This window comes from Carassius auratus, chromosome 1, assembly GCF_003368295.1.
Source record: "Carassius auratus strain Wakin chromosome 1, ASM336829v1, whole genome shotgun sequence".
NCBI lineage: Eukaryota > Metazoa > Chordata > Actinopteri > Cypriniformes > Cyprinidae > Carassius > Carassius auratus.
The window spans coordinates 27,867,962-27,891,147 of NC_039243.1; the positions used below are offsets into that span (position 1 = coordinate 27,867,962).

General features: G+C 35.9%; 2 protein-coding genes across 3 annotated transcripts; one reads left to right on the top strand and one right to left on the bottom strand.

The window, feature by feature from the left end:
• Positions 1-6,302: 6,302 nt before the first annotated feature.
• Positions 6,303-17,278, top strand: LOC113106169 (myotubularin-related protein 7-like). 2 transcript variants are annotated; one of them, XM_026267838.1, is made up of 14 exons: positions 6,303-6,614; positions 7,124-7,243; positions 7,760-7,922; positions 8,379-8,536; positions 9,083-9,211; positions 9,702-9,836; positions 10,401-10,533; positions 10,623-10,732; positions 10,954-11,079; positions 11,199-11,248; positions 11,899-12,099; positions 12,621-12,755; positions 15,626-15,752; positions 16,183-17,278. In XM_026267838.1, exons 1-14 carry the CDS (start codon positions 6,591-6,593, stop codon positions 16,507-16,509), a joined length of 1,938 nt encoding a protein of 645 aa, XP_026123623.1. In that variant the 5' UTR covers positions 6,303-6,590; the 3' UTR covers positions 16,510-17,278. The 2 variants fall into 2 exon arrangements, with proteins under 2 accessions (XP_026123623.1, XP_026123632.1); XM_026267847.1 differs by having other exon boundaries at positions 6,305-6,614; positions 15,626-15,780; positions 16,183-16,345.
• A 3,121-nt stretch (positions 17,279-20,399) lies between these two features.
• On the bottom strand, positions 20,400-23,109 carry LOC113106210 (vacuolar protein sorting-associated protein 37A-like). The gene is made up of 5 exons (XM_026267892.1): positions 22,966-23,109; positions 22,699-22,767; positions 21,737-21,880; positions 21,004-21,087; positions 20,400-20,898 (listed from the first exon to the last, which is right to left on the bottom strand). Exons 1-4 carry the CDS (start codon positions 23,044-23,046, stop codon positions 21,013-21,015), a joined length of 369 nt encoding a protein of 122 aa, XP_026123677.1. The 5' UTR covers positions 23,047-23,109; the 3' UTR covers positions 20,400-20,898; positions 21,004-21,012.
• Between the last annotated feature and the right edge of the window lie 77 nt (positions 23,110-23,186).

A 23,186-nucleotide genomic window follows, 5' to 3' on the forward strand; every position in this document is an offset into this window, starting at 1 on the left:
TACAATTTTCATAGACATAAAAATAAAGAAAACTCTTTGAATGAGAAGGTGTGACCAAACTTTTGGTCTGTACTGTATACACACACACACACACACACACACACACATACATTTATGTATTTATTAAAAGACAGAAATTAATAAGTACATAAAAAAAATTTTTAAATGTCAAACATATTGATCAAGCAGTAAAATTTAGAATTAGCAACCAAGCAGATGCAAAGTACTGTTTGGTTATAAATGTGTTGATTCATTTAAAAAAACAAAAAAAACAAACATTTTTTTACTACATAAGTGTAATTCTGAATTCTTAACCTAATATTTCCAATGTCAGTAGAGATAAAAGTAATCAAAATATATATTTCATTGTGTATAATTTATTTAAGTGGTTTTGTGTAACCATGTTTGAGAATCTGCTTTCACAGTCAGGACAGCACTTCATGCCTGGACACACTTGTGATTGATGTGTGTGTGTGTGTGTGTGTGTGTGTGTGTGTGTGTGTGTGTGTGTGTGTGTGTTGTGCATGGAGCCAACATTGAAGATAGCAGGGCTTTAATATCACTCTTTATCTGTCCAAAGCATTTTAACACCCAATGCACTCAGACACATTCAATAGCTAGTTCTGTTTTAAAGAGATAGATATAAATAACCTGATACCTGGGTTCATACACAACACTCTTTAAGTCCAATCTCTAAAATTATTCAAAAGTATTTGGTTGCTACATTCTGTTAAGAAATAGCAGCATCCATCTTCACTTAAACATAGAACGGAAACACAGACACAATCTTGACCACCCATGCACACGTTGCAGTAGCCTGCAGGTCATGTGTTTCCCAGGCTCCCTGTATTAGACTAAGAACCTGTATAGAAACATCAGTGCTCTCAGGAGCCTGTAGACATGGGCATTCAACCTGACCACAGACTTCAGCAGATTGTTACTAAATATTTACTCAACCAAAAACAAGTCATTAATAAAATGATCGCCAGGGCCTGTTCACTTTCACAGTGAAACTGTATATAGAGATTGTATGTTTAAGTCATCTTCTATTGCACAATGGGCCAGAGATGCATTATATATCAAATATACAGTACAGACCAAAAGTTTGGACACACCTTCTTATTCAAAGAGTTTTCTTTATTTTCACGACTATCTAAATTGTAGAGTCACACTGAAGGCATCAAGGGCTATTTGAGCAAGAAGGAGAGTGATGGGGTGCCGCCTCCACAGTCACCGGACCTGAACACAATCCAGATGGTTTAGGGGTGAGCTGGACCGCAGACAGAAGGCAAAAGGGCCAACACGTGCTAAGCATCTCTCGGGGAACTCCTTCAAGACTGTTGGAAGACCATTTCAGGTGACTACCTCTTGAAGCTCATCAAGAGAAAGCCAAGAGTGTGCAAAGCAGTAATCAAAGCAAAAGGTGGCTACTTTGAAGAACCTACAATATGACATATTTTCAGTTATTTCACACTTTTTTGTTATGTATATAATTCCATATATAATTCCACATGTGTTAATTCATAGTTTTGTTGCCTTCAGTGTGAATCTACAATTTTCATAGTCATGAAAATAAAGAAAACTCTTTGAATGAGAAGGTGTGTTCAAACTTTTGGTCTGTACTGTATATATATATATATATATATATATATATATATATATATATATATATATATATATATATATATATATATATACAGTGGGGATCGAAAGTTTGGACACCCCTTGCAGAATCTGTGAAAATATTAGTAATTTTCAAAAAATAAGAGGGATCATACTAAATGCATGTTATTTTTTATTTAGTACTGTCCTGAGTAAGATATTGTACATAAAAGATATTAACATTTAGTCCACAAGACAAAAAAATTGCTGAAATTATTAAAATAACCCCACTCAAAAGTTTGGGAACCCTTGGTTCTTAGTACTGTGTTCTGTTACCTGATGATCCTCGACTGTCTTTCTGTTTTGTGATGGTTGTGCATGAGTCCCTTGTTTGTTCCGAACAGTTAAACTGAGCAGCGTTCTTCAGAAAAATCTTTAAAGTCCTGCAGATTCTTCAGTTTTCCAGTATCTTTGCATATTTGAACCCTTTCCAGCAGTGACTTTATGATTTTGAGATACATCTTTTCAGACTGAGGACATTTGAGGGACTCAAACACAACTATTTAAAAAGATTCAAACATTCACTGATGCTCCAGAAGGAAACAAGATGCATGTAGAGCTATACATACATACATATACATGTATGTATATATATATACACTGTAAAAAAAATTGCCGTTAAATAACAGTAATTTTCTGGCAGCAGGGGCGCCAGTAAAGTACTGTTAATTTACAGCTCTTAACCATTAATTTACCACTTTTATTTTTTAACAGTATTTTACCGTAAATTCTACCATAGAAATTAACTCCACTCCCACTGCTTCAAACAGTTCGAGTTTTTAAAACTAGCATTCCTACGATGTTAGTACTATGAACTTATTTCATTTGAGTCCACTGAGAAGGAATATTTCTTAATATAACGATGCAAACACTTAATGTGCAGTAATAAAGTAACTAAACACATGACTTTTACTCAAATCACTGCAGCTCATTGTCAGCTATAGCACACATGTATATGCTGAAGTACTTAACGCAGAGATCATCACTGTATCAGCGACTCCACATTTACTGCCTTTACATAAAGCAGCAGAAAATCAGAAATTGTGGCTCATCATTGACTGAAGCAAAGGCTCTACTCTCCAGCACAATGGTGAACAACAAAACTACATTAAACGATTTCTCTTGTGCAAACACACATTAATACAGTCAAGTTCAGTATTTACTCTCATTATCAGTGTATGACTTTGCCTAGTTTTTTTTCTATGGATGTTCAAAAATATTTTAGTTAAATTAACTTTTTTTTTCATTTGGTAAATCTGACGTTTACATTTTACAGTATATTACTGTTTTTCCTTGACTTAACGGCAACAAACTGTAGAAAAACACTTTTTTTGCTGGCAACCATTAATTTACGGCAAGAAACAGTTGAAAAACAGTTTTTTACTGGCAGCAGGGGCGCCAGTAAATAACTGTTTTTCTACAGTTTATTTCCTGTAAATTAATTACAGTTTATTACTGTTAAATTATGTTTCATGCTGTTTTTTCTTCATCTTAAATCTTTAACCCTTTAAACCCCACAAGAAAATCCTCAGTTTTAAATGAACACTTATAATGTGTGCACACTACAGAGTGTTAGAGTAACACTGAATCAGTGAAGTTAATGAGATAATTCGGTGATTAATTGATGATTGAGCATTAGTATAAACACCTGCAGAATCACTGAAGGAAAGAGAAACACAAGATCTACAAATGACTTCAGCCACAGCCTTAGATGAAATCAACTGAATAAAAGAATACATCAAATCTCTCAAGATCTGATTAAACAACTATTAAAACAGCTTCATCAGATTCACATTACTAACCAGACTGACTTTATTTCTGTCAGATGTCTACAGAAGAACTTATGGAGAGTTAAATAGGTTTAGGTGTTTTTTTCACTACCATGATGGAGATCAGTGTTTACTTTAGTTGGGCTCTTGAACATGACTTTTCAACAACTAAGTTTTTTTTTTTAACATGCTTTAACAATGATTCTTTGGAACTTGTTATAGCAAAACAAAAGTACACAGAAGAAAAAAAAATCTGATATTGTTGTTTATATATTGACAAGAACAAACACTATTATTTCTGATCTAATCCCGTGTCTCTTCTCTTATTGAATATTGATACTACAGCATAAGAAGGAACACTGCTGAGCCATAAGTTATAAAAGACTGTTAAGAAAATTTCACTCATAATAAAAAAAAACCTTTGCTGAAATTTAGACCGAAACATCAAGAATCAGCGTATGAATCACAACAATGGTGACAATCCACAAAATAAATGAACAGATCAGTTCTGAACATCACAACACATGCTACTAAAACTTAAAACAAATGCAAAATTATAAGCACATAAGAATTCAAGAAAATAAGTGAACAATTCAGGGGCATAATTTATTCATGCCCCAATGCATGCTGGGAGTCATGGATGAGTTTTATCCTGTGCTGGTACCCAGCATGCATTGCATCATAAACCTTTTGATTGTCACCATTGTTGAGATTAATATGCTGATTGTTGATGTCTCTCTTTCAGTGTTGTGAGGACTGCTGCTCAAAATATTTAAAGCTCAAAATTTCATTAAATCCATATCCAGATAATCACATTACCGTTCAATCTTATAAAATTGAAAAAACAAACAAAAGAAAAGTGATATTCAAATTATGAATTGACTATTATAGCAATAAGTCAGTCTAGTAGATCATGCCTGACAGAAACCGTCATAGTCACTTGACCATGAAGATTAATATTGCTGTAACAGATGTATCATAAAGATACAAATATAACAATGAAACAAAAGTTGAAGTACAAAAGTCAAGGGTCAGGAGCCCAACTAAAGCAAACACGGATCTCCACAATGGTGACGTCAGACGAAACAGTAACATTATCATCTAAATCTCTGTAATTCTCAATAAGATTTTTTGATCTCTGATCTCTGATCTGATAGAAATAAAGTCAGTCTGGTTAGTAATGTGTGAAGTTGGTGAAGCTGTTTGTTGATCGTTTAAATCTTCAGTTGATTTCATCTAAGGCTGTGGCTGAAGTCATTGTATTTCATGTGTTTGTCTTGTTATGTTTTTTTTTTCTTCAGTGATTCTACTCATTAACAGCAGCTGTTGATCAGTGTCTGAATTCACTCATTAGTGTTCATTCTCTCTGTCACGTGGACTATATTAGTAAACTCATTCAGGGAATAGTGAATGAGGGTGTAGGGTGTGATTTGAAACACAGCCGCTGAGTGTCGACTTTGAACATTGTTAATTTACGATATATAGCAGCAGGCTACTTCTCGAAAACGATGAATATTACCCAGAATGCACTGTTTTAATGAAAAACAGTATGTTACTGTTGAAATTTGGCCGTTTTTTTACAGCGATTTTTAACAGTGTATATATATATATATATATATATATATATATATATATATATATATATATATATATATATATATATATATATATATACACATACATACATACATACACACACACACACACAAACACACACACACACACACACACATTAGAATTAATATCGTCATCTTATCATATCAGAGCATGCATGTTAGTCCCGCCCACAGCTGAAGCAATCTTGCAGTCTCTTCGTTTTACAGGAACGTAAAACCTCTGTAATAAATAAATAAATATTGCATCTTCATTAAGAAAAACAAACAAACAACAACAACAACAACAGTCATAAGCTGTTTTATTACCAGTTTTGCTGCCCCATAATAATAAACTGGGTACTGGGTTGAAGAAATTCGCCTGGCAAGGAGTTAATTTCAGTTAAAAACGGTGAAACTTAATAACTTTTAATAACATTTTGTAAAAGGTAAAACGTTACCACATTCAGTATACACCTGTGTTAACAACAAATGGGTCTGTCTGAAATCGCCTCTCACGGTTTCAAACAGAATACATCATAATGGTAACTTATCACCACCTTCTGGACAAATGTTGTAACTACAAAACAATACTCTATATCGTAATCACGTAAATTGAGATTTTTCTATGAAAAAATAATAATTTTTAAGTTAAAGAAACTTTGAGAATTTACATAAGAGTTAAATAGTGAAACATGCATATCGCAATATGTAGGCTACAAATGCAACAGCAAAGTCAAATGATAAAATACAAAACTGTAACCCTGTGATTGATTCTTTAAATCGTGTGACCGCAAATGTTAATAAAATTATCGGAAATCATAGAAAATCTGGAAACAGGTTATATATATGTGATATATATATGTGATAACCTGTTTCCAGATTATACCTGTTTCCAGATATATATATATATATAAACACCTGAAATGGTCTCTTAATTCATTACCGTGTCACTTAAAATACAACTATCATCTATCACCTTGTCTGCTCAAGGACGATAGCCATTTCAATATATGGATTTAGACTAGATGTTTGCGCATGCGCTGTTGTAAAATAATCCAAGGTAACGCAAAATACGAATCCTACTATGGCGAGGGATTGTGTCATAAATATTACAGTCATTTGTGACGTTGCGTGGTTATCTTCCTAAAGCGGCCAGTCACGTACCTTCATGAAAATTAATCAACCAAACCATCCTCAAAGTGAGAAGAGTTAATTCTCCCTCTGACTAGAGCCCGCCTATCTTTGTCGGCCTTTCAACCAATCAGTGAGAACTACTGGATTAACGTCACAAAATTTAGTTAATATTCATAAACCGATAGTTCGCCATAGTGTGGTCCGTAATGTGCGTGTGCGCTCTGTGTTGTCCACAGTGTACCAGTCTGAGCGCACGGTTAGACCACAACTATGGCTTGAAATACAGCAACTACGAGCCTTTTCGTTATCTAATGATGGTCTTTTAACCAACATGCGACGACTTGCTCTGTTTTTTTGACCTAAAAAAGACCTGATACCCCGGTCGGTCCGGATTCATTTTCTGCGCATCTTCTGGACAATCGTCTCTAGGATGGAGCACATCAGAACACCGAAGGTACTGCTGATGTCCTTTATATTCGGCTATTTAAAAAAAAAAAAAACGCTCGCAATACAGCGTTCATTCTCTAGATCTCTTTCGTTTTGAATGTCATATGCTTAATATTTAATAAATTAATTTTATGTAAAATAAATGGTTTGACAGAATAAGCCCAAATCATAGGCCACAATGCATCCCCCATCTTCCTTCATCTAGAGCACTGTAACAAGATCTGACTATATCAGTGTATTCAAGAGAACATTAATTGAGGTTAGGACAATGTGATCTGTCTCTAGCTAGCCCTCATTTTATATTTACTACATGCATTTTTCAGAATAATGGCAAGCTAATTTGTTATATGATTGCACAATAATTAACATGACCTTCAGAGTACATATATATATATATATATATATATATATATATATATATATATATATTGGTAAGCTATTGTTTTACAATTGACAACATATTATGTACATCACAAGGTCGGTTTTTAGAAAAAATACTATATTGTTTTCTTCCAGGTGGAAAATGTGCATATGATTGATAGACTGACCCCCAGAAAATCTACGGCGGGCACATTATACCTCTCCTCGACTCATACTATATTTGTAGAGAACTCGGAGGCCCGCAAAGAGACTTGGGTAGGAATTGAAACCCTTTCATGCAGACAATCAAGCTTCCTCTTGAAAATGACCCCGACTGTTAAAACCACAGTGTCACGAGTCACTGTTATCTGGATAATTACTACAATCAACTGCATTTGTTGTTGCCTTATTCTGCTTTTTATCTGCTTTTTATCTTATTTTTTATTTATTTATTTTTTTTGCTGAATATAAACTAATTCAATTTATCTGTCTAGAGATCTATTCACTATTCACATACAAATTCTTTTAAAGCAGTTTTAAAAAAATCATGATGGCAATGTTTATAATAAATTAAATTAATATCTTTATGCTTTATAGTCACATGTAGCATATCAGAGGTGGGCGATAATATAGTTCACATTTAGTGACTTACAAGCAATCAAGCAGTTGATTTATATATATTAGTTTGTTATTAATTGTTTATTTGAGCCATTAATTCATCGTAAAATTCTAAACTTTGTTTCTAAACACGAAGAGTTCTGCAGCCACTAAGGATCTCTCTTGCTCTTCTAGGTTCTGCACAGTTTGGTGTATAATGTGGAGAGACTCCCGACAAACCCATCAGGAAGTCCTCTCTTGATCCGCTGTAAGAACTTCCATGTTTATCGACTGCTGATTCCACAAGAGAAGGACTGTTTAGATGTGCTGGCCTCCCTCACTCGACTTTCACGCCCAGGTGATGTAAATGTATATTATACTCTGGAAAAATCAAAAAAGAGTGGTAAATGCCATAAACATGTTGCTTTCAGAGTGTTCTTAAAAAGCCAAATGAATAGGCTATGTGGAATATATGCTTGCTTTCATTCATCTTACTTTAATTTAGCATTGAAATGCAATTTAGGGTGTTTTTTTTTTCATGGTCAAAGTATGTTAGTTGAATAATCATATCCTGTTAAATGTATGGTTAAAAAGAAAATGTGTGTGCGTTGGCATTTAGCATTTTCTTCTCTGAATAGTGACCATTTTGGCTTTGCACATTGCTTAGACAATGCAAGGTCTTAGCTGTGGCATCATAGTTCATTATAATAATACACCAGACAACGTCAGAGCACATTTGCTGCAGCTTTGTGAGTTTTGTCCATGTGAGCGGTACACTCATTAATTTTTACTAATGTTTCTCTTTATACTGCAGAATGCTATGGAGAGCTGTTTTGTTTCTCTTTTAACCCCAACCTGGATAAAGAGTTAAGGGAAAAGGCCTGGGGCTTCATCGACCTGAAGGCAGAATTCAGTCGAATGGGAATACCCAGCAACCTCTGGCATGTCACAGCAGCCAACCATGAGTACAGAGTAAGTTTATCCCAAATGCCTGTTCATGCTCCGGGTCAATAACCATGTTTTCCTTACCCACAAAAAATCTCAGAAATCGGTTTTTGAGTTTATGTCTAAAATTACAGTGAAAAACAATATTAAACATGATATGTGTATTTTCTTCCCCCCAAAACGTGTAGTTTTAACCTCATGTAGTTCCGAACCTATGCGACTTCCATAGTAACTATAAGTTTCTATAGTAACTGTGACACATTTCTTCAATGGAAGTTTGGCTATTTAATGGTTTCACATTGAAATGTGGCTTCTACAAAATACTATTATTATTGCTTGGCAATTTCAGAGCTGATAGCAGGTCTTTATTTAAAGGTACATGCGTTATTCGGATTTGTAAAGTCAGCATAAAAGAAAAGTTGTTTCAGAAGCAGAGCAAGTTATTATATTTTAATGAATTTTCGATGAGCCTTTCTTAAAAAGCACAAGAATGTGTGTTACTAAATAAACAGGGCCACTTTTGACCATAAGAATCTAAAACAATAGTTCTGATCAGAATATTTTGATTGGCAGTTGTGTGAAACTTACCCGTCAGAGCTGTTCGTGCCAAAGTCAGCCTTTCCTGCTGTCATTGTGGGCAGTGCCAAGTTCCGGAGTCGAGGACGTCTTCCTGTTCTCTCCTACTTCCACAGAGACACCAGTGTAAGTGCAACAAATAATGACACTCATCTGAGATCAGCATCAACCCACTGCAGGCTTTTACTTTTTATATTACAGTCCTCTATTTACTTTATTAGCACATATTGCTAGTCTTTAGGTGAACAATTAATCTGTGCAAGTTTATCCACTGAAAGAAAAATAAGTTTGTTTTGGTAATCTTTAAACAAAATCTGAACCTTCGCTTTCGCTCTGGAATGGCATTCCTTCTCCGATGACGTCTGTTTGACTGCTTGGGCAGGGTATCTTCAATCTAACCGTTAGTTTCCTATGAATGATGAGGTGGAGCGCTAAAATAAAACCCCGGCCTCTATTCATTCCATTTCAATTGGAAGTACATCACTATACTGAATAAAAGCGGGCAGCAACTTCCGGTTCCCACGCATGTTAAGCTTGCTATGTTAAACCAGAACTTTTCATTGTTTTCACTTCCCCACTTTTCTCTCTTTGAATTGACACACCACTGGTTCTCAAGGCGTCGATCTGTCGGAGCAGTCAGCCTCTTTCTGGTTTCAGCGCGCGTTCCGCAGATGATGAGCAGATGCTACACGCCATTATGAAGTCAAACCCTGTCAGCGAGTTAATGTATGTGGTGGACACAAGGCCAAAGGTGAGAGATCACAAAACAAATAAGTGGATGGAAAGGCTGGACAATTGGTTTTAGATACAGTAATTTGAAAGTTGTCTGATATACTACCATGCAAAAGGGGTCAACATTATTTATTAATATGTTTTCTTTAGAAAGAAATATCTGATGCTCACCAAAGCTGCTTTTCAACTGTGGAAACTAATATTGTGGAGAGGAAAATTAAAAAACTAAAATTTCTATTTTAATGTATTAAGAAATGTATTCCTTTGATGGCAACGCTGAAATGATCACATGATCCTTCAAAACTCATTTTAATATGCTTCATAATATTTTAATTAGTACTTGCTGAGTAAGTTTTTTTTACAACAAACACCCCCCCCCCCACCCCCCAAAAAAACAAAAACAAATTCATAATGACCACCAACTTTTAAATGGAAGTAGCCTATTTATTTTGTTGGCTTTGGCTTGGTCCATATAACTTCAAGACATTCCAATTATTATAATGAACTATTCTGTAATATAATGTTGATATCTTGTAACTAATCATAAATACCAGTTTTTTACACTGTTTGTAACTATTTCCAGCTAAATGCAATGGCTAATCGTGCTACAGGGAAAGGCTACGAGAATGAAGACCATTACACTAACATAAAACTGCAGTTCGTTGGCATAGAAAACATCCATGTCATGAGGAGCAGCCAACAGAAGCTTGTAGATGGTAATTACGTACTACTTTTATACCAGCAGATACTTGTCTGGTGTTCACTTGCTGTCCACATGGAAACTGAAAGCTTTTCTGTCTTGCAGTTGGCGAACTCCCGGCTCCCTCAATGAGTGATTTCCTGTGGGGTCTGGAGAACTCTGGGTGGCTGAAACACATCAAAGCTGTACTAGATGCTGGAGTCTTTATTGCAAAGGCAAGACTTTTCAGAAAGTTTTAAGATGATTTTTAAAAAGGCAATCTCTGTTAACAGAAGTTATTAGAAAAGACGTGGAAAAATCATGGAAATTCATTGCTAAGACATGTCTAAAAACATGGCATTATCATGTTGGAAGCATGTCCAAAAAAATAGTAGAAATCCTAAGTATGATTGATATAATCCCACATGTATTCTTGTATTCCTGTCTGTGTCTCCAGGCCGTGGCAGAGGATGGGGTGAGTGTTCTGGTGCACTGTTCAGACGGCTGGGACAGAACCGCTCAGGCCTGTTCGCTGGCTAGTGTACTACTAGATCCATACTACAGAACTATCAAAGGACTGATGGTAACCATAACCTTTATTATGACCGATCCATTTTGCTATAGTCCAACATCATCTAAGACTTAATGTGTAACTTTTTTTTGTTTTTGCCAGTGTTTGAACACAAGTCTCATTGCTTGTAGGTTCTGATCGAGAAGGACTGGGTGTCATTTGGACACAAGTTTTCTCATAGGTTTGTGTTTTTCCTTTCAATTTTTCATGTTTCTGGCCTCAGATGATCGACACCACGACCAACTTGCAGTTCATTTTAGTTCTTGAATTGAAGCTTTCTGTGAATATCCTCTACAGTGTAGGTTGTGTATGGATAACATGCGAGACCAGAAAAGCCTCAAAAGTCCATAGCAAATACTGTGACTAAACCATCAGTCATGCAGTGCACAATGTTATTCTGCATCGCTAAGCTTTAGGTGAGCCTCTATGCTCCAAGAATGAAAATTTGTGAACAAATATGAAAATTTTCTTACATGGAACATAAAAGGAGAAATTTTCAAGAATGTTCAAGCTGCTTTTTTCCATATAGCAGGTGTTCTAAAGCCATACGTTAATTCTGTGTCATGTTTAAACTGTTTTTCACTGATCGAAAGTGATTTGCCTATGTGCATATTCAAACTTGGCATGTCTTGGTGTGATGTCAGTGACAACAAACCACTGTTCTCGCTTGTTTTGTAATGTGACACAGTCACACAAAGCTGGAATGTCCAAAAGTGGAAATAAAATCGGAGAGATTTGGAATTAAATAATGTTAAACGATGACAGATATTTTGGATGTTTAACTATATCATTATTATTTACATCTTCATTTATTAATAACATGTTCTACAGGTACGCTCACCTTGACGGTGACCCCAAGGAGGTTTCTCCGGTCATGGACCAGTTTCTGGAATGTGTGTGGCAGCTGATGCAGCAGTTCCCCTGTGCGTTTGAGTTTAATGAGCGATTCCTCATACAGCTACACACACATATATACTCCTGCCAGTACGGGAACTTCATCGGCAATTGCCAGAAAGAGAGGAGAGATTTGAGGTAAAAAAAACACATTTGGCCATTTTTCTGAAAATGGATTGCTGAGAGAAAGCTTCTACTTGCACAAGCTGCATCAGCACCTGCAGCTACATGTCAGTGTATGTATGTAGGCAAACGGCTAGAAATCAACTACTTTTTAAACTGAGATGGTTATAGATGTAGTGGTATAGATGGACCACAGTCTGTTTACTGGCTCGATCCAGCCAGGAAGCCAAATCATGTTTTAAGGGTACCGGGTTAATATGAATCCTGAAAAACTAACCTCCAAAGTAGACCAGATAAACATGCCAAAAGTATACCTACTTCAAAAAAGGGGTTCTTATCTCAAGCAATATCCAAAACATTTTGCTAATGACAAAACCAATGTTTAGTTTTTTTTATGGTTGTGGTAAGCCCTTGATACAGAATATTGTTCCAAACAAAAGGTGATGAACCTTCTCATTATAACTTGGACTATCTAGGTTTCATTACCTATATGCGCTAGTATACTTACCCAGCCTCCCTCTTTGTGAACTGTGCAGGTTACAGGAGCGAACACACTCTCTGTGGCCGCACCTATGGGAGAACAGGGCTGAATACACTAACCCTCTGTACAGGACAGACCACAGCCAGACACAGGGGGTTCTGAAACCTCTCACCACTGCCTACTGCTTCAAGTAAGTCAACCGATCAGAATGGCCTCTATACAATCATTAGACTTCCTCTTGTGACCCTTTGCTGAATTGGCTCAGAGATGACAAAGGTCCATACTGTAAGAATGAGAAAGTGAAGTGAAAGTATATTGGACACAAAATAGCCTGCAGTGTCACTTTAATTTTTTTTTCAGCTAATGTAGAAACAGAAAGAGGTGTTGATTTCTTTAAATGGGAATAAACACACTTGTTAATTTAGTACTTTCCACCAAGGCACTTTAGTGGACTTGTGAAAGACTGTTACTTTATAAGAGCTGCCGTTTGACTTAACCACTAAGGTGTTTTCTAACTTTTAATTACTTAATTTAGGCTAAAATCTGAACTGAAAGCATGCTTAAAGGGGGGGTGAAATTCTCGTTTTCACTCAATATCCTGTTAATCTTGAGTACCTATAGAGTAGAACTGCATCCTTCATAACTCCAAAAAGTCTTTAGTTTTATTATATTCATAAGAGAAAGATAGTCTGTACCGATTTTTCCCGGAAAAACACGACCGGCTGGAGGCGTGACGTGTGGGCGGAGCTAAAGAATCACGAGCGCGAGTAAGCTTTTGCGTTGAAAGCGTTTGGAAGCTGTGACATTACCGTGAGGAAAAAAACATCCAAAACAAACCATGGCTAACAGTCAGATTCAGCCGTTTATTTATGATCCAGAATCATATCCCGAGGCTGAAACTGAACGAGAGCAGCAGCAACGACTGGCTCTGAGCGGGGCTTGAACCCGGGTCTCGGCATGTTAGGGGACGCACTAACAAGGAGGCAGAGATAATTGAAGCAGTTTTACTCACCGCCTGCGGTTCCAACACACGATCGTGACCCTTTTTCGTTGCGATTGCATCATCCTTAAGAAATAAACAATGTGCAAATCCGTCGTCAAACTGGGCCTTGTTTGTAAAACAAGCATCTTCGAAATGCAGGGAACAAACAAAAACACTTGCACAACTCCGTTGATGCTCTGTAAAAATAAACTCCATCCACTGGTTTTTTTTGGTAATCTGTGCAGGGTTGTCTTGCCCTGGCAACCAAAAATACACTTCTTTTGTGACATTTCGCGACGCTCTCGCTCTGATCAGTGAAGTCTGTTGTGCTCTCAGTGCTCTGCTATACAGGAGCGCGCGCTCTTCCGGCAGAAGTGCCCTTAGGACCCATATAAGGAAATTCCGCTCCATCTAACGTCACACAGAGCCATACTCGAAAAAAACTTTCCGAAACTTGTGACAAACCGGAAGGAGTATTTTTGGAACAGAAATACTCCTTCAAACGTACAACTTAATTTTTGAAACTTTGTCCATGTTTAGCATGGGAATCCAACTCTTTAACAGTGTAAAAAACTCAGTATGCATGAAATAGCATTTCACCCCCCCTTTAACAGATCATAAGAAACAATATACAATATTGGCTGTTAATTAGTACATATTAATACCTTATTCTGCATGACCATATTTTAGATCCCTTATTCCCACCCCATACATAAACATCCTTACTAAAGCCCCTTTCACACTGCCATTCCGGCAAATACACGGGTAAAGTGTTCCGGGAATTGTTCCCGGGTCGCTAGATTTTGCACTTTCACACTGCCAGTGATTACCCGGGATATGTGCATGCTTTCACACACAACACGTAAAGATCTCGTAACGACACGTGACATCAGGGCATGACATGTAATGTACGAGTCGAAAATGCTAGGCACGTTATAAGCAGAAAATTAGCTTAATTGAGGCAAGCCATATTTAATAGTTAGTTAATACTAAGAATTGGTCCTCAAACTAAAGTGTGACTTATAATAGAATAATAGTACTAATAGTCATAACATTATAATAGTAAATAATACTTAAACAACACACCAACATGGGAGAAAAGTCTAGCAGTTTAGATAAACCAGGCGGCAAGGAAGTCGACCGGAAGTTGAAGTCGGCTGGGTGCCACCATCTTGTAGCAGAACTTCACTTGTGTTAGCATCCCATTGACCTCCCATTCATTTTGGCATCACTTTGACAGCGAATAACTTTACATCTGAGGCATTTAAAGACTTCATTTGTCCATTATTTATTTCTAAAGATACACAACAATGTATAAAGTGCTCCATTAGCTTCTATGTTTCATTATGGCTCCGTAGAAACAGTTTTTGTAAAAATAGGCTAACGATTGCGTCATAACCACTCGACTCTCTGTCGCACAGTAGAGAAATTACCATACAGACAGGAGGAAAAGCTCAAAGGCAATTAACTTAATATGGCATACTGGTGTTACATTTTAAAATACTATACAAAATAATTAATCAGAATACTTACTCCTGCTCACTCACGCCAAAGAACTCCCCGCTCAAGCTCGCTGTCTCTGCAAGATTAATGATGGCAGTTTGCACGCACAGCTACTAGAAGATTTACATCTGTCAGACAGGTTGCTGACGTCGTCAAGCTTAGTTTGAGTCTGCGCGTCAGAAATGGAAGTGCTAAAAATAGCTAAAAATGGGCTTCACTTGTCTCAATTGAGTTCCAATGGGGTCGCTGTGTCCATTTCTTTTACTGTCTATGAGATAAACAGAATACAACAACCATTTTTACCTACCATTTTTCTCTGTTAACTCATTTAGAAAATCCTAATCACATTTGAAGACTGAAAATCAGTAAAACTGCACATTGTGCACCGTGGCATAAACATTTGAAAATGACGTTGTGACCAAGACAAAGCTCTCCCCCATCCCCAGTCATTCCTGCATTATTAACCATTTTACAGCCATCCTAAATACATAATGTTTTAGTAAAATGAATAAAATTTGATTGTTTTTTTAAAATTGTGCAATTGATGGATTTACCAACTGGAAATTATGGTTTAGGTTTTGGAAGGGGATGTACGGCCATGCCGACAAAAGTGTGGCTTCACACCAGTCTCCAGCCGATTGCCTGAACGCGGTGAGGGAGGAGTCACAACAATTGGAGGAGGAGCTTAGCGCCCACCAGGAGGTACCACGGGAGACGGACGCTGGACAAGGCATACACACGCATGCATAAATATCACATATGTATCATCAAGCATTTTAAAATGCAGAAGTAGAAGTAGGGGATGGATGCATAATCCATTCCCACACACTACAAGTACACTATGCAGAATACTAATATTCCTTTTTTATAGGGTGACCACATGTCTTCTTTGATTTTCTATTGCTTTCATACTTGCTAAAGGTAATGGCTGAAAAGTAGTTTGACTAATAGCCTGCAGGGATTGTACATGTAAAGCCAAAAACCCAGGCACTTAGGGACATGTTCAGAAAAAACAGGATGTGTGGTCACCCTAATTTCAAACATTAGGCCATGAGAATCAAATGTGTTCCTTCTATTTGCTACACTAATGTAAAACTCACCAACCTTGTCCTCTTCAAACTTACCTCTACAGAGACTTGCCCAACTGAAGGAGAAGAAAACTTCAGGGGGGAGGAAGAAGACCAACAAGCTGTCTGAACGTGTCCGTCGTCCAATTCCAATCGAGAGCAAACTCAGCAGCCCACTAGACTACTTCACCGCCACAAGAAGTGAGAAACACAGTCCTTCCTTCACACTGCCACTAGAGTTAGCAGCCCCACCCAAGAACGGTGACCCTGATGACCTCTCAACCTGCAGTGATTTTGAGTCAGGTGTGGCTGACCTCAGCAGCCACTCCTCTAGTGCTGGAGACGACACTAAGGACCACGACTCAGATGAGGCGGTCAAATCAAACACCTGAACTAAAACAGAACTGGTGGCAATGAGGGATAAAAGCACAGTAATGGGTACCAAACTAGGAACTGCTGTTTTTTTATTTTTTAAATGTCATTTGAATTTTTTTTTATATATGTGTGAATTTATATTTAAGTATGTTAACAAGTACACATATCCAAGATGGTCTGGCAATAAGATCTTATTCCATAAGAGTAAAATCTTATTTCTTCTATAGTATTTTAAGCTTTGGTTTGACTCTATATTTCAGTGTCTGATCCTTCAAGCCCTTGGTCATTTTAGTCTTGACATTTTCCAGTGTCTGTATGTTCGGAACAGCATATTATCATACTTCTCACACTAATACACAGAACATACATCAGATACTCAGTAGTATGGAAGCTTGTTTCAGCCATGGGATAAAAACAATAAAAAAAAAGGTAACTGTAACTTCTCATCACAATTCAGACACAAAATAAAAAAATTAAAAATTTAAAAAATTAATGCCAAAATTCTGACTTTTTTTTTCTCGCAATTCTGAAAATTTTAAGAAACTACATGATTTTTCAGAATTCTGAGTTTACTTACTCTCTTGAAAACTGAGATCAGTTTTTTTTCTGCCACAATTTCTTCTCACAACTTTTTTTTTTACTTGCCATTCTGAATCAGATATGATGTGAATTGTGAGATGAAGTTGCAATTACCTTTTTTATTATTTTATCCCACAATGGAAATTTCTTACAGGATGGAAGCTTCTATACAAAATTAATACAACATTTAAAAATACTATGTCCTGCAAAGCAATTTTTATTTATTATATATATATATATATATATATATATATATATATATATATATATACAAATATCATCAAAAAGTTGATTTAATTAATTCCATTCAAAAAGTGAGACTTGTATATTATATTCTTTCATTAAACACAGATTGATATATTTCAAATGTTTATTTCTTTTAATTTTGATGATTATAACTGGCAACTAAGGAAAATCACAAATTCAGTTTCTCAGAAAATTTTGAAAACTTTCTCAGAAAACTTTCAATTTTGAAGACACCTGTTACCACACTCTAATCAGCTAATTAACTCAAAACACCTGCAAAGCCTTTAAATGGTCTCTCAGTCTAGTTCTGTAGGCTCCACAATCATGGGGAGGACTGCTGACTTGACAGTTATCCAAAAGATGACCATTGACACCTTGCACAAGGAGGACAAGACACAGAAGGTCATTGCAAAAGAGGCTTGCTGTTCACAGAGCTCTGTGTCCAAGCACATTAATATAGAGGCGAAGGGAAGGAAAAGATGTGGTAGAAAAAAAGTGTACAAGCAATAGGGATAACTGCATTCTGGAGAGGATTGTGAAACAAAACCCATTCAAAAATGTGGGGGAGATTCACAAAGAGTGGACGGCAGCTGGAGTCAATGCTTCAAGAACCACTACGCACAGACGTATGCAAGACATGGGTTTCAGCTTCGCATTCCTTCTGTCAAGACACTCTTGAACAACGGACAGCGTCAGAAACATCTTGCTTCAAAAAGGACTGGACTGCTGCTGAGTGTCCACAGTTATGTTCTCTGATGGAAGTAAATTTAGCATTTCCTTTGGATATCAGGGTCCCAGAGTCTGGAAGAAGAGAGGAGAGGCACACAATCCATGTTTCTTGAGGTGAAGTGTAAAGTTTCCACAGTCAGTGATGGTTTGCGGTGCCATGTCATCTGCTGGTGTCGGTCCACTGTGTTTTCTGAGGTCCAAGGTCAACACAGACATATACCAGGAAGTTTTAGAGCACTTCATGCTTCGTGCTGCTGACCAACTTTATGGAGATGCAGATTTCATTTTCCAAAAGGACTTTGCTTGTGCACACAGTGCCAAAGCTACCAGTACCTGGCTTAAGGACCATGGTACCCTTGTTCTTAATTGGCCAAAAAACTTGCATGACCTTAACCCCATAGAAAATCTATGGGGTATTGGGAAGAAGAAGATGCGATACGCCAGACCCAACAATGCAGAAGAGCTGAAGGCCACTATCAGAGTAACCTGGTCTCTCATAACACCTGAGCAGTGCCACAGATTGATCGACTCCATGCCACGCCGCATTGCTGCAGTAATTCAGGCAAAAGGAGCCTCAACTGAGTATTGAGTGCTGTACATGCTCATACTTTTCATGTTCATACTTTTCATTTGGCCAAGATTTCTAAAAATCTTTACTTTGTATTGTTCTTAAGTTATATTCTATTTTTCTGAGATACTGAATTTGGGATTTTCCTTAATTATCGAATATAATCAGCAAAATTAAAAGAAATAAACATTTGAAATATATCAGTCTGTGTGTAATGAATTAATATAATATACAAGTTTCACTTTTTGAATGGAATTTGTGAAATAAACTTTTTGATGATATTCTAATTATATGACCAGCACCTGTGTGTGTGTGTGTGTGTGTGTGTGTGTATATATATATATATATATATATATATATATATATATATATATATATATAATTGGGTTTGGAAATACAATGCAACCATATTATTTGTCAATATTGGACGGCATTATGCTAATTCTAATGTAATGTTATTTGTAAAAACAATAGGCAAAGTAGAGTATGCTAGTATAGTATTCCATTCCAATTCTAGCTCAGATCTTCATGGAAATTGGCCTTTGCCTTTGAAAACCATCAGATTCCCACCTGTGTGCGAAATTATGAGAATTTGCTGTACATGTGAAAACAAGAACTATATGGAATCAAGAGCTATATGGCACCCACACTACATTTACTTTACATTTCTAACTGTAGGCATACTCAGACATAAAGACAATCAATCCCTCACAAATCACATCACTGTCATTACCTTTCAGCTGCAACAGTAAATTATGTTCTAGAATTTGTCTAGAACATATGAATATCTACATTTCTAAGGCAAATGCTCTCAATAAAATGTTTGCCAAATAGCAAACAAAATAACAGGATATCTGGAACTGTTCTTTTTTGTTGTTGTTGTTTACAATTTTTGATCAACATAATTTTTTTTAATGTGGAACTGCTTTAAATGAAACGGCAATAAACTGTTTCCAAACAGGTTTTCTAAACACTTCCCTCTTATCTTTAACAGTTGATCAAATAAATCAAACACAGCTCTGCAGTGCTTTGAAAGGAGCATTTACAAAGTGTTCACACACTTCATGAAGACACCTACGAATGTCTTACATATACTTATCTTTAGCAATTTAACAATGAAAAATGGCACATTTCACCTTTTTTTGTTAACATATATTAAAAGCACCCTTTCCTTTTTAACCTTCAAGATGTGCTCTAGTAATTTTTGACCAGAAAATTATTTTATTTTCTACAAAAATGGATTAGTTATCACATTGGACTAACACTTAGTGACTTTTCTCACATGGGGTATAAAACTTCCCATAAAAAGGTTGATTTTGTGTGTGTGTGTGTGTGTGTGTGTGTGTTACTCCTGGTCAGAAATGCCTGGACTACACTCAAAAAATAACACTTATGAATTTTGTGTGATATATTATAACCAAATATTGGATAAATCTTGTTAAGCATAGGTGTTTTTTGGAACTTATTGGTCATAGGCCTCACTGATCTGAGCTTATGTGCCTCAGTTTTTGAGTTCAAAAAAGCATAATTTGTAGATCATTTTGGCAATGTTCAGTCAAAAACTGAGGTGCATAAACTCAGATCAATGAAGCAGAATCTGTGCTAAATTAATTAGCTAAATTAAAAAGTTGGCAAAAAGACTGAATCCAAAAAGTTGAGATAATTGCATAATGAAAGATTTACAAGAAGGTTTTAAAATATAATTTTTTCATCTGGAACAATCATTTTTTGCATAGCACAAGGGATAAATGCTACATATTAATTTATGCATCACAACATAGAGTAGGTGAAGTTGATTTTTTCAGATAAATGTTTTATTAACCTATCAAATTAAATAAACATATAATACAATATCTAATTATAATGAAGGCTTTTATCAACATTATTAAATACAGTATGTTTTTGTCGGCAGCATTAACATTTTTCAAAATTATCTTCAAGTGCGTACAAGGCCCAACCCCATTTGTCACATAAACTCAAACCGAACTAATAAGCTTAGAACTCATCCCGTTTCTGAACACGATTAAGAACAGATTGCTCTCCTCTGATTACAGCTTTTGAGTCACAGCCAGACTGGCCACATCCAGACGTACTCGCATCTGGCCTACTCGACCAGGGGAATGTGACGCTTTTGGAAATTCTGTGCAAAAATCACGTTGATTTCAGGAAATGATGCTGAAATCTCTTTTTCATATGTATCTAGGTTTGCCCACTCAAGGCTGTAGGCCACATGATGAGCTGCTTGTCTTAAGCTCACCGGTCTGCTGGTAGATTGATCCCAAACCTGTGACAAAGAATATTATGTTATTTATTAACACCAGAGATAAAAACACTTTCTTAATATCAGTAAATCAGCCTGTTGAGTTTGAAGAAAATATAAATGACCTACTTGGGGCATTTAATCTAAAGTATGGTAGGGAACTGTCATGCATTGCTGGAGCTTTTCCTCTTTGGCTCTTCTGCAATGGCACAGCTAAAAAAAAGAAAGTTAGATCACTGTGTTAATTTTCAGGAAGTGCACAAGTCTTTAATATCAGACCTTATGAGAAGATCCAGTGAGTTGACAAGTTAACTGTGATAACTTTCTGTTGTAACAGGAAGTCATAAGACTCGAGAGCATCACACTAGTCTTATGAAATGTACAAATCTAACAATTCTCAATAGAACCGGTGTATTTCTTCAAGACAACACACATACATCTGTGTTTTTATTTTGTTTGTTTTTATTCATTTAATCAATTCATTATTCCATTTAATCATAATAATTGGTTATATTATGATTTTGTGCTTTCGAGAGATATCGCAAGTAAGAAATAAGAGAGTCTCCAATTCAAGGTTTTTAACTTCTCAGGAAGATTTAGCTTAGGTACAATAACACTTGTAATGGTCATCTGAATTGACATTCAGAAGCCTTTTAGTTAAAACAGTTTTGTTAACTGATTTTTAGTTTCAAACAAGGCTTGCTGTAAATGGATGTCTGGCAAAGAGACTGTATCCAATGTTCCTTGCACGGAGATGTATAAAGTCATGTATAATTTCAAAATTGTATGAATTGCCTATAGAGTTCTACTGGACATGCTTAGAAATATTTTTATTGTTTCATACATAATATTGCTTTAATACCGTTCTCTTTTCCATGAAGCTGGTTAAGAAGTCATCGATTTCTGTCTTTCCTTCCAGAAAGTTCTCTGCTGTCTCCTCAGACTCCTCTTCAGCCTGATGGGCTGCCACCTTTAACTTGGCCTGCAGCGCACTCAGACTGCAGCTCTGGCAGAGGAAAATCACATCAAACAGTACAAAAATAAAAAAAAGGAAATGCAGCCATTACTTCAGTCTTTAGTGTCACATGATCCTTTAAGAAATTGTACTAATCTGCTCATCTGATGCTCAGGAAACATTTCTCATGATTAACATTGTTGAAAACAGTTGTGCATAAAAAAAATAAGAAAAAAAAATATAACTACTATTCATTAAGGACACAATAAATAAAAATTGACAGCAAATATGTTTTTAATCAAAGAATCTTAAAAATGCATAACCCTATAAGCAGCTAAAATATATATATATATATATATATATATATATATATATATATATATATATATATATATATATATATATATATATATTTATTTATTAATAATTAGTTATTAATAATTTAGCAATAACTGATAATTATTAAGCACAAATTCTGAAGACTGGAGTAATGGCTGCTGAAAATGGTACTTTTCAATTACAAGAACAAATTACATCCTAAAATACATTAAAATATAAAATAAGTAGTAATATATAAAAATAGTACTGTTTTATTGTATTTTTGATTAAATAAGTAAATAAATGAATAATATTTTGTCAAGTCCATTCAACAACCAGAGGCAAAATGTTCCTGGATTAACAAAAGCTGAAAGTCAAAAAAAAAAAGGCAAAAGATGCAATACGGAAGCAGAAAAACCACAAACACAACACTGGTATGTAAAAAAGGTTTGAAATGTTCAATAATAGCATAGTTGACAACTAGAATACTATATTTTCCATTTCCTTGTCCAACAGGCTTCTTGTCCCAATCATGTGCATGTGTGTTTTACCTCACTGAGCTCATGTTGTCTTTGCATTTTGGTTTCAAATACCGACTTCATCTGGGTTAACTGTTCATACTACAGAAAATAAAACAGCAGATAACCGTTAGCATATTGACAAGACTGTAATGTGGGATCCAAAAGTCAGAGACAATTTGTGAAAATGCTACTATTTTGAATTATGCAACATATGGAACATAATGAAGTTGAATTGAACAATTAAATCACAGACTTCTGGACCCAATTATTTTGGTCAGTATTTGGGAAAGTACATACTTTACACAACATCTCTTGTCTCTTGCCCTCCAGTTGAGGCTCGAGCTGTAGGTTCTTCTCTGCAAGCAAGACATATTTCATCTGTTATTCGAATTGTGTGAGAGTATGAGCTTGTTGTTTTAAAGACTAACTCAGACTTGTAATGGCACTTGTATACTGTTGTTGTTCTCTTATCGATCTGATTGCTTCTATTGTTCCCATTTGTAAGTCGCTTTGGATAA